At 40.4% G+C, this 14,101-nt stretch overlaps 1 protein-coding gene across 1 annotated transcript in view; it reads right to left on the bottom strand.

Annotated features, from left to right (window-relative positions):
- epha3 (eph receptor A3) overlaps positions 1 to 14,101 on the bottom strand; it is a 90,454-nt gene that overhangs the window by 40,053 nt on the left and 36,300 nt on the right. The window contains exon 4 of the mRNA XM_079170452.1: positions 1,917 to 2,072. Coding sequence (XP_079026578.1) covers positions 1,917 to 2,072 — 156 coding nt within the window. The remainder of the gene's footprint in view (positions 1 to 1,916; positions 2,073 to 14,101) is intronic.

The raw sequence follows: 14,101 nt of genomic DNA, 5'->3' as shown, positions 1-14,101 counted from the left end.
CACACTGACGGGGTAAAGTTTGTAACAGGCTACTACTATTCAAATTTACGGCAAAAGAACATAATCTATCGTTTTATGATCAACGTCTCCCATATGTTTCCTAACCATTGATATCAGTGCCAATAGCAGTCAAGCAAACAACACCAAATAATTTATCAAGATCTACTGACAAAACTATTGCTCCTTTCGTTAACCCAGTGAAACCCTCCTTAGAGAAAGCAGCTTATGAATAGATACGATCATGAACAGTGTCTATTATTAAGAATGCATTTATCAACATACTCTGTGTATTCTTAAAAGTGAGACTGTATGTTCTCTGATAGTAATCTGACCCTGACAAGCCTCTGCCTCACCTACACAGCTAACTCCCCAGACCACATCAAACTCGTGGTCCTGTAATTCATTCAAGATATTACCTGTGCAGGCATGCACATGTACACATGCAGGCAATCATACACTAATTCCAAATGTCAAAATAATACATTGAGATAAACATGTGATATGAATTATGGTGTGTCAGAAGAGGGGATGTGTGCGTAATATCCGATCCCTCACGAGACTCATGCATTTGCAATTCTGTTTAGGCTCTTTCCAGCCTCCTACTCGTCACTGGAGATCACTACATTTTGAAAGAAAAGGGGATTTCATGGGTTCTTTCAGCAAGCCGACCAGCACTTTTGATTTTGGAGGAGGTGCTGTGGGACGTAGGGGTATTCATTGATGCCTTTTTAATTGATGAAACAGAATTATTGGTAGACATACTATACTTATATACACTGTTAAGACAGCTGTTACATAAAAGTCTGTGTTGAATACAGCAGGAAAATACAAAACGGATGAAAGTATGTTTTTTTTTTATCATTTGTTCGAGTTTATTATTCTAATTTCTCTGCCAACATTTTCAAATTTCCAGAGTCAACTCGAAACAACCTCTATCCCACCGCTAACAGCATAATCACGATCATTATCTTCCAACATATTATCTATTCATTTGCAGCTCTCGTGTCGCTCAATCTGTCCCGATGAGGTGAAATTTGCCTAGTTGACAAGATGGCATTGAGATAATCTCAACAGGGACCTACCGTGACTGTCATTCTAATTAGGATTCCGTCTATGGCTGGGGGCATCGATTTGTATTTTCTACTGTTCTCAACATGGTGCAAGACATTTTTTTTTCTTTTCTCCCATCCCATTTAGTAACAGATGTATTCATAACGTGACATCAGGGAATGCAGTGATTTATAGTTTTCTGGGGAATGCATTTTGGAAAGCTCGCAGGAGCTATCTGCATCTGCAATCCATTTGCATGACAGGGATACAAAAAAAAAAGAGAGTCACGTAGTGAACCATCTTAGGCAACCATGACTATGGTGACCTTTAAATAAATAAGGAATGTTAACGCTCTTTGGAGTAAACCATTTTTATTGGTGAATTGGGAAGCAATCTTTAACTGCACTATGTGTACGAATCCAACTACAAATGATATTCTGCAAACTAAATAAACTACAGATGAGTAGAAGCACAAGCCTCTGGATTCAACAAACAGTGTGCAAACACAATATAATCTTCGTTGTAGTATATGCATAACAATATGGAGCAAAGACAAAGTTTTCTGCTAAAGTGATTCAGTGTGAAAAGCATCTGAAACCATTTCCACCATCATAGGACACTAAAACTCAACGACAGCCAAATGAATGGGTTTCAGTATCTCTTCAAGGGTAAGACAGGTTTCACTGCATGTTTTATGGGCTAATGAGAAAAATCCCCCCACACCACATTGGAGGGCTGCTCTGGTCGGATATCAGTGGAAAGGGCGGCACCTGCATCAAATCAGGATGTCACCGACTCCTCATTTGATATATCAAATAGCCCCAAATGTTGCTGCAATGCTAACTGTAATATAAAAGCACACTTACGGGTACAGGCCATGGCTGCAGGGTCTCCCTCAGCACGGAAGTAGTTTTTTTCACAGCCACAGTGCAGCGACCCCTCATGGTGAGCGAAGCTATGAGGCGGGCACTTTGAACACTCCATATTTCCGACAGTGGATTTGTAGAAGCCCGCCCTGCACACTGGAGACAGAAGAACACAGACAGATGCATGAGTGTCATGCACATAGATAGCTTTCTAATGGCTGCATTCTTTGCCGGTGCACCTACAAGTAAGAAATGAAAGATGGGGATTATTTAATGCACTCACTCACACACACACACAAACACACGTAAACAAACTGCAAGAGGACTCAATGTAAATCTGCTGAAACCAATGACTGCTGGTTAAAAATATAAAATAAAACAATAATTCTCGGAATTTGTCTCTATTTCTCGCTCTCTTCATCTCTCAGGAGGCACAACATGAATAATGCAAATTGTCCCCTCAGATAAAAGGACTGTTCTCTCTAAATATCTGTGGTGTTAAATCTGCACTCAGCAGCTCTTTAAACTCCTACTCGCCACAAATCTGTTGCAATATGTGCAAGTAGTGTGACACGCCACCTCTGCAAAGTGTATTGCATGTGTGTGTGTGTGTCTCTGTGTAGGAAGGAAGATCAAATGCAACGTTCCCTTTTGTGTTCATCTCACCTTTCTTTATCAATTTAGTTCCATCGCACTTTTATTTTTTCTTGTCTTCTCCTCTTTCACATGTTTGTCATCTTATCTAGACTTGATGATGAGATACAAAGCATTTACTGCCCATAGCCAGCAGGGTTTAACACCAACAGCCCTGCACTTCAAAGCAATAGTATTTTTACTGCCATTACACAATAACTTCAAATAACATAGGTATTTCACAAACACGGCAGGAATTCAGTATTTTTAAGTGCGACCGAAAATGTCAAATCACATATTTTTGCTAAATTTTTTTAAAAAAAATCTATATTAAAAAGTAAAAACTGGTGAACTTTCAGATACTCGGGTGCCCATGACTGGAATTGGGGTCCGAATAGCATTAAAAACACTACACACACAGTCACGTTTAAGGCAAAATTGAAAGACTGTACCACTGTAAAGACACGGGTTGTATGTAGCTCATTTAATGGACCAGTTTTAATATAATAGGAGATGTGTCTACTTGTGCTTGTTGTTATAATAATGATTGTGTTTTTTTTGGTGGTTTTATATGCTGCCTATGCCTTACGTCACAATCTACAGTATGCACACGTAAACACACACACACACACACACACACCTCTACAACATCAAGGACCACAATGGAAGTAAGTCATGTGACTTTTTTGTGTTCTCTTACTTGTGCATGAACAGTACATTGGTGTTTCAATCATGCAAGTGTCTTTTTTTTTAAATTAATTGTCAAATTAGCAAAACAAAAAAACTCAAGTTCTTCCCCAGGTTAAACGGGCCTTATGTGTGGAGCTCATGCATGTTCTCCCCATGTTAGCGTGGGTTCTCCCCGGGTTCTCCGGCTTCCTCCCTCAGTCTAAAGACATGCAGCTTAGGTTAACTGATGACTCTAAATTGCCCGTAGGTGTGAATGTGAGCGTGAATGGTTGTCTGTCTCTTCTGTGTTAGCCCTGCGATAGTCTGTCGACCTGTCCTGTACCCCGCCTATGCCCTATGTCAGCTGGGATCGGCTCAGGATGAGCGGTTAAAGATAATGGATGGACAATTAATGAATCACATGATTGTTATTAAAATGCAAACTTGGGACTTTTAAAATAATCTGATATATTGCAGGCATACACAGACAAGCAAGCTCTCTCTCTCTCTCTCTCTCTCTCTCTCTCTCTCTCTCGCACACACACACACAGTAATCAAAAAATGTCTAGCAACAATAGCAGCGAGCCAGCAGAATGTGTGGGCTCAGCAGAACAGCTCTGAGAGATCCCAGTGGTGGACAACATTCTTCTGCAAAAGCCAACCCTGCTGATACTACTGCCATATTCATCACTGACACTGGCACACCAAGGTCCCATGCTGCATTAAACACTCCTCTTCCTCCCCTTTACAGTGTGGTTGTGCATCTGCATGTGTGTGTGTGTGTGTGTGTGTGTGTGTGTGTGTGTGTTTGTCTGTGTCTGTGTGAGTGAGAGTAATACAATGTGAAGCGGGTTTAAACAGCCCAATATAATCCTATTGATGGAATGACAACCACAACACTTGGTGGATAACACAAAACAGACCACCCTGATTGGTAGACATAACAGGAAATTAGACCTGACAGCCAGCACCCCCAGCCAATCAGGTAAGAGTAATGAGATAACTGCTGGGTCAGCAGAAATGCATAAGAAGCACAAAACAGAAGAGTAGATAAACAGACAAACGTTAGAATTAATCCATTTCATAACAGTGACCATCTGATCCCTGTCTTCACAAACAGCTGTTGACAGAGTACATATCCTGGCATTGAGCTCACTGGGGATAAGAAACTAATCAATTAGGGATATATTCATATTCACACGGAAATATTTGTGCAAGATTTTTTTTTTTCTAGAATAACAAATTAAGACAAATGAGATGGATCAAGACAATTCATTCATCTCAAAGAGTACAGCTGTAGACTATACAAGCCCATTGGCTCCTACTGAAGACTAATTCTTTCACAAGTCACATGTCACAAATATATAGATTCATTTTGAAAAAGGCTAAATAACAGCTGGGCATAGTAGTTTTCAGCAAAAAGTACTCGGAAAGTTGTAACAATACATTAGTTGAGGACCACTTTCAACTGTGGATTAATACATATTTTTAGGATAAGAACATATTTGTGGTACTGGGAGTCTGTAGGACTGACTAAAATCAAACCACTTAGCACATGCTTAGTATAAGGCAGGAACATGTCGCTCTGGGCAATGGTGTAGCTCATTGCTTCAGTTTAAAAAATGGAGGTAATATTACAGAGGACTGTGCAGTATAATTCTTTAGCTTCCAAAAAGACTTTCTAGAATAATCAATTTGTTAATATTACGGTTAAAATAACATAATAAAACACCAGGCTTATCCTTTAAGCAAGGCCCTCTGCAACCACTGGAGGAACTTAACATCTCATGAGACACGGACGAACAACTCTGATAAGTCAACACTCCACAAACGTCATAAAAACAGCCTCATTTCCTCTTGAAAGTTAAAAATATACAGGGATTTTACAGTGTGTAACACAGCCGTGAAACTTATTAGGCACAGAGAGGATCCCATAAACTTTGAATGTAAAAATCAATAACCAAAGCTGCACTTACGTTACGAGGTTTTCATATGACAGTATAGTGATATGTTGTATTTTCTTCACCGCAAACCCTAAAAGTATTTTTATAACAGTAGGAAAAGGATAATAAAAGCTGTTTCTTCCCCGTGTGTCTGCCATGATGAAAAGCAGCTCTGACAGAGGCTGATGGGAAAATCAGATTCGGCTCGCAGGAGGTTAACTACTCATGTACAGGAGACCCAAGTTGTGATACACTGACACTCACCAGCACTGTGTGCAGGGGCATGAGTGGATAGTATGATACCGTGTGTGGTAGTATGTGTGTGTATGTTTGTGTCCCGGGAGATGAAACACAGCACCTCTTCAGATGACAGAGTATGTGTGATTAATTAAAATATGTGTGTGTGTGTGTGTGTGTGTATGAAAATACCACAAACGGACAGACACACATTTCACAAGAGCATCAGTGCCTTGACAAATAGAGAGGAAATGAAATATTTGCAGAGGAGAAAAAATATGAAGGTTATCCCCCTGAATCATCTTTTATTTATTTTCAAATCAATAACAGCAGCAGGAACAGCGTGTAAGGTCTGTATCACTGTATCGCTGTAAGTAGTACTCACACGCATCTCTCTCTCACACACAGACAAACACGCATTCAAATTCTTGCAAACACTCACACACCCTCCAGGGTATAACACAACGTCTTGCTACTTTCTACATAATGACAGCTGGAACACAATCTCTTCGTTCACTTTTAGTACACACTTACATTTACAAACACACACACACACTTACATGGGCACGTGTGCACACGTACAGCTGCAGCAGCCACACGATATGGTGGTTGTAAAATAACTGGGGCTGCAATTTGCTCAATCAATAGTCTAGGTCATGGGACACCCTCATCAATAATTAACGTGACTGCTGGATAGGTCCAGTGGTCACAGGCAGTCCCTCTACTTTACTACGTGTTAGTTGACAACCTGACCCGACCTTGGTGAGACCGAATTTTGTTACTATGCATCTTTTAATAAAAGGGACGGATTTCAAAGAATTTTAAGACAACAAAGAGAATTCATTGTCTAAATTGACGACTTTAAAGCAAAGATAATTCACAATGTTAAGAGTGGTTTTAAAATAGAATATGTTTGGGATTAGCTTAGAGCTAAACGTTTCACATCCGCTGTCACTGTGTGAAGAAATGACATGAACTTTAGAACCACAAATCCATTACATGATTACAATCTCATCAGAAGTATTAATAAGCCTTTGATAGAATTTACCGTGCTCGTCGGCAACACGTGAGCGAAGATTACACTTAACATGCTACTTCTCGCATTACCTCTTCACCTTGACCTCAAAGGATACAAGTAAATTGACTGGTGTCACGTAGGGGAAATGGGAAAGTACCTCTTCCCTTGACCCCTATCTTTGTGTCAGCCTAACCCGAAGCTTCAGATTTGGTCTCCATCGCTCTCTCTCTCTTTCTCTCGCTCGCACACTTCAAGGTTCAGTCTAGCTGCAGCCGGAGCAAAACGCAGACCCAACAATTGATTTCCTGTTTCCATACCACCTCCACCTCTTTTCTTTTTCAATCCGACAAGATCCCAATGACTTTCGCTCCCTCTCTCCTCCCCTTCCATCTTCCTCCGTCTCCACCTCCCCTTTCTTCCTGCCCACCCTCCCCCAGTTCTTTTCTGTGGCTTTCCCTTCTCTTTCTTTCGCTCCATCCTTCCCCCCTTAATTGGAATAGCTCTCTTTGAAATGGAAAAGTTATTTACTTTGACAGCTCAGGCATTTGGCTGGCGGTCTTATCCGGAGCCACTTGTAATGTTACTGGAAACATGGCAACAGTAAACATCTTGCCCCCCTGCCATGAAATCCGCCTTCGGTCCAACCAGTAACAAGCTAGAGAAATCTGGAAAAGGTCAAAGTCTTTTATGAAACCACGGTACATTTTGGTGGGAGGATTTTCCCAGGCTGATAATTGTGTTATTGTTGAAGAATAGTGCATTTTGGCATGACACAGGCACATAAATGAGTAATAACATAGAAGTGCACACACAGCTATATTTTCAACAATTCATTAATGATGGTCTTTTTTTTAACCATCTGAAAATGAGCCGAGAGTTTAAGTATTGAATGCTGTATGAAGGATTTGTGGCATATTTTTCAAATTTAAAGAAATTTAAATATCAGCAGCTATACATGAATATTGTCACCTTTAAATCCTGGATGACCTAACCCTGAGATAGCTGTAATAACAAGCACACATGTCACAGAAAAGTAAAGACACATTGCTATACTGAGGGCTCCAGTCCTCTCTAAGAGACAAAGTGGCACAGACATCCATAAAGCTGAATCACAATCAATTTGTTAAAGCTAAAATGTCCGTAACCCGATAAAATGAACTCATTTTTGTCAGAGAGATAAATGAACGCAATCATCACAATTGATAGGTGGTGCCTTGGGGCAAATTGCTACGCATTCCATCTATCTTATGTTAAATTATTTTGTCATTTGCAATGATACTCACATTGGGAACATATTGGAGTTTTTTCTCATGTCATTATGGTGAGCGCCAATGTGCTGTTGCTCGCCAGTCCGAGCAGATAATGATTCTGTACATCTGCAAGTTTCCAGAGCCAGTATCCATCAACTGAAGGACACATTAACTGTCCAAACTAAACCTTTAAAGTGATTCCGATGAGAGCTGCCAAAGCCAATCAGAATATAACAAAGGCCTGTGATGAGCTTTCAGCTCTTTAGGTTGTAATTGCTGCTGATTTCTATATTGTGGTCGTTTCAGTTAGAGGAACGATTGGGTGGGATATAGCTGCGACATCAGCAGTAGTAGGTGGTTTCGTTGTTGATTTGTTAGAGATCTGTGTGTCTGTAAAATTCCTAACTGCTCAAATGAATCACTCATAGATGGAACATTATGAAATGGGCACGATCATTGACACATTTGAAAATGGAATGAACTACTCAATTTCTTTTCATGCTTTTAGGAAATACAATAGTGATGGCATATGATTAGACATTTTCGTTTACAGCCAACAAAGCCAAATCTATATAATCCAACAAACTGCGATCTTTCAGCCAGAAGACTGCTTTTCGTTCCCCATGTGAAACGAGAAGTAAACGTTGATGGGTTTTTTTTTATGGCACTTCCGTAGCTGTTTGAACCCAAATGATGATCTTTTCCTCAAACTAACCAAGTAGTTTTGTTGCCTAAACCTAACGGAGTTGTTTCCTGTGAAACTGTATTCTTGCAAATGTACCTTTTCGTAAGATATCTAATAAATCTGACGCATTAATAATACTTTTTATTATTATTATTAAAGCTCCCTGTTTTATTTTAACTCAATCTTAGTTCAAATGTCTCACTAAAACTAGCAATGAACCAGCTTTCTGAACTAGCAACAATGCTCATCTAAGTTTCCCACAGCATCTAAAATGAGGCCACCGGATCAATTTCTGACCCTGACGTTCAGTTATATCATTGCCATGACCTCATAAGCTGCATTTTCAGCAGCCATAGAAATGTAACAGTTGGCTTCGTCAGCTGCAGTGATGTGAAGGGCCAGATTGTGATGCTAACTGCAGGCTAATGGCCTGGAGAGACCCACTATTCAAGTCTGTTTATCTATACCCACTCAAAGAGACTCTTCTCCTGCCTGATGCAGTGCGTGTGTGTGTGTGTGTGTGTGCGTTCGACTCAGAGTCCTGAATACTAATCATTATACCACACAACCACCAGCAGTTTCTGTCTGTGTGAAAGAAAGTTACCATGTGTATGTGTTTGTGTGTTAGTGTGTGTTTCGTGCATGTGAGTGCAAGCGCAAACTGGCACAGAAGAGCTTAATTAAGTGATCTGATCCAACACTGATTTGCATAATAAAGCAGCCTGATGAGGAGGATAAGAGGAGGGCGAAAGGAAATAGAAGACGATGAAGGGATTTAGGGGAGGTGCATGTGAGGAGGTGAAATAGAGGTGGAGGAGGAGGAAGAAGAAGAAGAAGTGAAAGATCTGGAAGGTCTACTTCGATAGTAGCAAACAGGAACGCAGGAAGGAAATACATGTTTATAAGTAAAAACACTACAGGCCACACAAGTACATTATCATATGAACAGACCAGATACTGTGTATGTGTGTGTGTGTGTGTGTGTGTGTGTGTGTGTGTGGTTTGTGTGCCTCAAGGTTGTATGCAACCTGCGATATTGTGTTTGTGTGTGAAATGATACATCTTTCTCACTAAATTGTCCAAAAACATAATTACTTTTCAACATAAAAAAGCACAATTATTTCAAGTAGATGAGGAGTATGTCAGTGATTAATGTTGCTTATAGATGTTAATCATCTATAAGCAGTTTATCCAAAGCTTGCTGTCTGCATGCACCAAACATTATTTTGATAGTAGCAAATATTTGCCATCATATTTCAGTCTAACCTTGATGATGAAAATCACTAAACTCCTCCCTTTGTTTCCTCCCCCTCTCTTTTCACAAAAGCTCTGCTCAGTGCAGGGGGAAATTAACAGGATCAACACATCAGATAACGTCTAATAGAATATATTTGTTTGCGGAGCTGCTGCACTTTGGAATCAGCCAGGGACACCTTTGAATCTAATAAAAACAGTGAGGGGGCAAGACTCACATGTCAAGATATTTAAATTGCAGATTTAGGGAGATTTAAAAAACAGTGTTGAATCGGGTTGAATGAACTGATTGTGAGTGTGTGTGTGTGTGAGAGAGAGAGAAGCTGCTGTTTTGTGAAGGACAATAAACTGGGGCATGACAGGGCAAGTACTGCACAACCCCCCCCCATACACACACACACACACACACACACACACAGAGGCATGGATCAACTCCCTGCTGTATCCATCAAGAATGTAATAACTGTTTCCTACACCCTCCACACTCCAGAGATCAGCCAGGTCAGTAATAAAATCCAGGACAAACCACCACAAACACACACACACACACCCACACACACTGAGGTGATGATAATTCTAATGAAGGACAGAGATAGACCTTCACCACGCACATACGCTAAACACAAATGTATCTGTCCTCATTACACATCTGTTCAAGTTACATATTGATAACTTTGTCACCCCAAACTGTGTGTGCGTGTCATAGATTGGGAGATGGAGACAAAAGAGAGGATGAAGGAGGTTGACAGCAGAGACAGAGCGAGGGAGAGAGAGTAGAAAAACCCCAAACAACAAGATAAGGAGATGCTCGCACATTCCCACACTAACCGTGCACACACACCAACAATAAACCTGTTTGTCTCGATCCATCACACTCAGTACCAATACACTGTTAACATTTCCACGGAGACCAACACACTAGTAGGCCGATGTGTGTGTGTGTATATGTGTGTATATGCATTGTGTTGTGTTTGAAGATGACACTGACCTCTTAAAGCCCTCTCGCTTGCCCAAACACAGACACACACACACACACATGCACATTCCACTGTGACATGCCTTGGAAACGCACACTGCACAACCACACCGGCCTTAAACCCATTTGCCTCCACTCATCCTTTACAGGACTATTGTGCTGCTTTGAATGCAACTGATAAACAGCCATGTACACCAAGCACACAAACACACTAGCTGTCGTCATCTTGGTGATGTAGAGCCGGACACACCATTGTACCATAATCCCATGTGTGACAAAAGTAGCCGGTGGCAACCATGCCACCATTTCCATGCCAATATGGGAAAGTTGATGTGGAACTCTTGCTTGGTTTTCCATCTTCAACCAGAAGATTTATATATGTTATTTATATATATATATATGTTATTTCCGTAAGTAATCCATTACAGTGCATTTGTTTTCTGTCATAGGTCCTATGAAATCAGCTCTTCACAGTAAAATCTAAATCAATCAAAATCTGATTGAGTAATAGACGGATGCACAGAGGAATAGCTCTATAATGAATGATAGATGGATGGATGGGGAACTGGAGTGAAAGGATACAGGGTGACGGGGAGAGGGTGAGGAAAGAGGGCGAAAGATCAAGATAGTAATTCCAATTTCATAAGCATCTTTCAACAACAAGTAAATATGTGTCTATGTGTGTGTTTGTGTGAGTGTGTGTGTGTGTGTGTGCCAGGTCCTCTTTTTGTGCCCAGGGACAGTTTTATTGACCAGTGCCAGAGAGGACATCCTCTCTACTTTAAGAGAAAATAGGCCATCTACAACGCTGCACACACACACACACACACACACACACACACACACACACACACACAATGACGGTGACCCACTTCTCTCAATGTGTTCAATCGGCAATACTTAAACAAAGATCTTGATGTTGGGCACTTTTCACACTGATGCAAGACAGCCCATAAACCCGTGATATCAACAACTATTTATTGTTTTACCACACATAATACGATTTATAAAATCATAAACACAGTCACAGTAATCGAGTATAACGCAACATTTTAATGAGATGCAAATGAAATAAAAGTATTTTCAATTCATCATTTGGGGTTTTATTGAGCTTTAGTGATTTTCCACCATTATATTCATATATTTATGCATTTCTTCTCATTCCATTGTAAATATATTGCTTGTACGTATAAGCAACATTTCCCTTTTGTTATATACGGTGATTTTTTTTTATGTGTAGAACACAATGTTATCTCTTATAGATATAACTTCTGTTTTCTAACTCCAGTTTGAGGTCCTTTGAGTGTCTAATGTAATTCAGATGAATAAGCGTCCATATGGTTGCTGACACTGAGTCGGAGAGAAGCTACTCTGCCTGTTGAGGTCTGGGTGGAGAGCTGCAGTAAAGCCCACTAGGGAAGACCACTTTCACTGCTGAAACACCTGAGGACGGCTGAAGGACACACACACACACACACACACACACACATATGCATACACTGACTGACACCGACACACAAGCCTCAGTACGTGGCTGCTGCCATATGCTAAAGAGCCCCCAGGCTCCTCTCACTTCAGACAACATGACATTCTGGCTTTCGGATCGCCCACCGTGTTACTGTCACTGGGGTCTGCACTACCTCCACTGGAGAACGGATGCTGGGACGAACTGAAAACTGAAGGAAAATACAAACATTTGGTTCAAACAACTCCTGGCTTTCGTTTTCTGGTCCTTTCCTCACATCATCTTTGGGTTTATCTCCACTGATAAACATATGTCAGTGTTGCACTCACCCTCTCTCCTTAACTCAAATCTGATAAGCCCATTTTACTGTTGAATGTCTTATTAGATTATTGTTAGGACTGGAGATGATTTCATTCTGAAATAAAAAACAGCAACGCTGGTTCTCTGCAGTCTGAAATTCCAACATCTGGTTTCCGTCTGTTGCTACAGGAGACAACATAATCTAAGCTACAAACAGGGCCAGCATCCATAACAGTTTTAGCCACTTTAAATTTGCATTGTTCCACTGTAGCTAAAGCTGTTTCTTCATGTTTTAAGGACTCTTAGTAATGTTTGTTTTTCTTTTCATGCAATCTTTTAAAAGCCTGTACAGGATGCATGTGTTTTGAAGCATTAGGATGGATCAAAAGGGCAAAGGTAGATATAATACAACGGAAATAAAACTGGTTCTTCAGCTAAAATTCTCATCTAATGCCACTTCATTTTTCAGATGGCATTCCAAACTAGCACACCTTACCACAGCTCACTACATCACACACAACCAAATATTTGACATGCATCGCATTAGTTCTCACCTTGAAAGTGAACATCACCCTATGAATCTCTTGACAGAGGCAGGAAGGTCAGAATCTATTTGTTAAGGTCTGAGAATTCCTGTGTGCAGCCCATGCCCAAAGTGGCTAATGGGATTCTCCTGCATGCCGCAGGGGGATAAAATGAGAGGCAATTTGATCAGGGTTTCATACAACAAAATAATAATCACATTCACAGCTTCATGCCAATGTCGCAGCCCCATGCACTTGCAGCGATGAGCATTCAAATTAGCCCTATCTCATTTGATGCCGTGTTATGTTCCCCAGTAACGCTCCGAGCCTGTGACATTCTTCTGTGAGAGCAAACAAAAGAGGAGAATTTTACACAAGAGCAAGACACAGAAAGTAACAGACTGGGATGTCCAAATCTTGTTTTGTTTTATTTTGTAGTTGTTTATTGTTTATTTATTTAAATAACCACTTAACCTGGAAACCAGAGACCCTGACCGACACTTTCATTTCAAATGAACATTTATGAAAAAAAAAGTTACTTTCTTTGACTTGTTGTCAGGAAAAACATATGCTGGATAGAAAGAATGTAAGCGTGTTACCATGGAATCATTTCATTTAGCTGCATAATAAAATAGACTAGAAAGTCATGCACCTTAATTAAAGGGAGAAGGAATGAGCTGTTGTCGTACAGTAATAAGAGATTTTTACTTTAACTGTCTATTAGAACTTGTCATAATGGCTCAATCTTAAAATATGAATAAAAAACACGAAATCACACAAGACACAAGTATTTGCCAAACACATGGCGGAAATAATCTTATTTTACAGGAAGGTATATGGGATTATGTTTGGCTACAACGCAATGCCTATTGGGTCTATTGGGTTTTATGTTCTGGTTAGATTCTAGTGAGAATGTGATCATGTGGTGAACGCTCAGGGTGTTTCCCTCCCTTGAACCCAATGCATGTTGGGGTAGTGTCCAGTCCCAGCATGCATTGGGTCCCTCTGGAAAAGATTAAGTGAGCAGAGAAAATTCAGGAATTCATAACTGAACTTCCTAGTTCATGAACCACTGAGAGCTAAATGCAATGCTTTGCGGAAATAGCAAAATGGGGTCTCCTCAGGCAATATCAGTGTATTAGGTGAGTGCTTAAATACTATGAGCGTGTTTCTGTCATGTGCACATGTACAAATCCATAGAAAATGTGCGTGCGTGTGCGTGTGCGTGTGC

The sequence above is a fragment of the Pholis gunnellus genome (genome assembly GCF_910591455.1).
Source record: "Pholis gunnellus genome assembly, chromosome: 12".
NCBI lineage: Eukaryota > Metazoa > Chordata > Actinopteri > Perciformes > Pholidae > Pholis > Pholis gunnellus.
The sequence above is the reverse complement of the archived record's forward strand: the minus strand, read 5'-3'. Positions and strand labels throughout refer to the sequence as shown.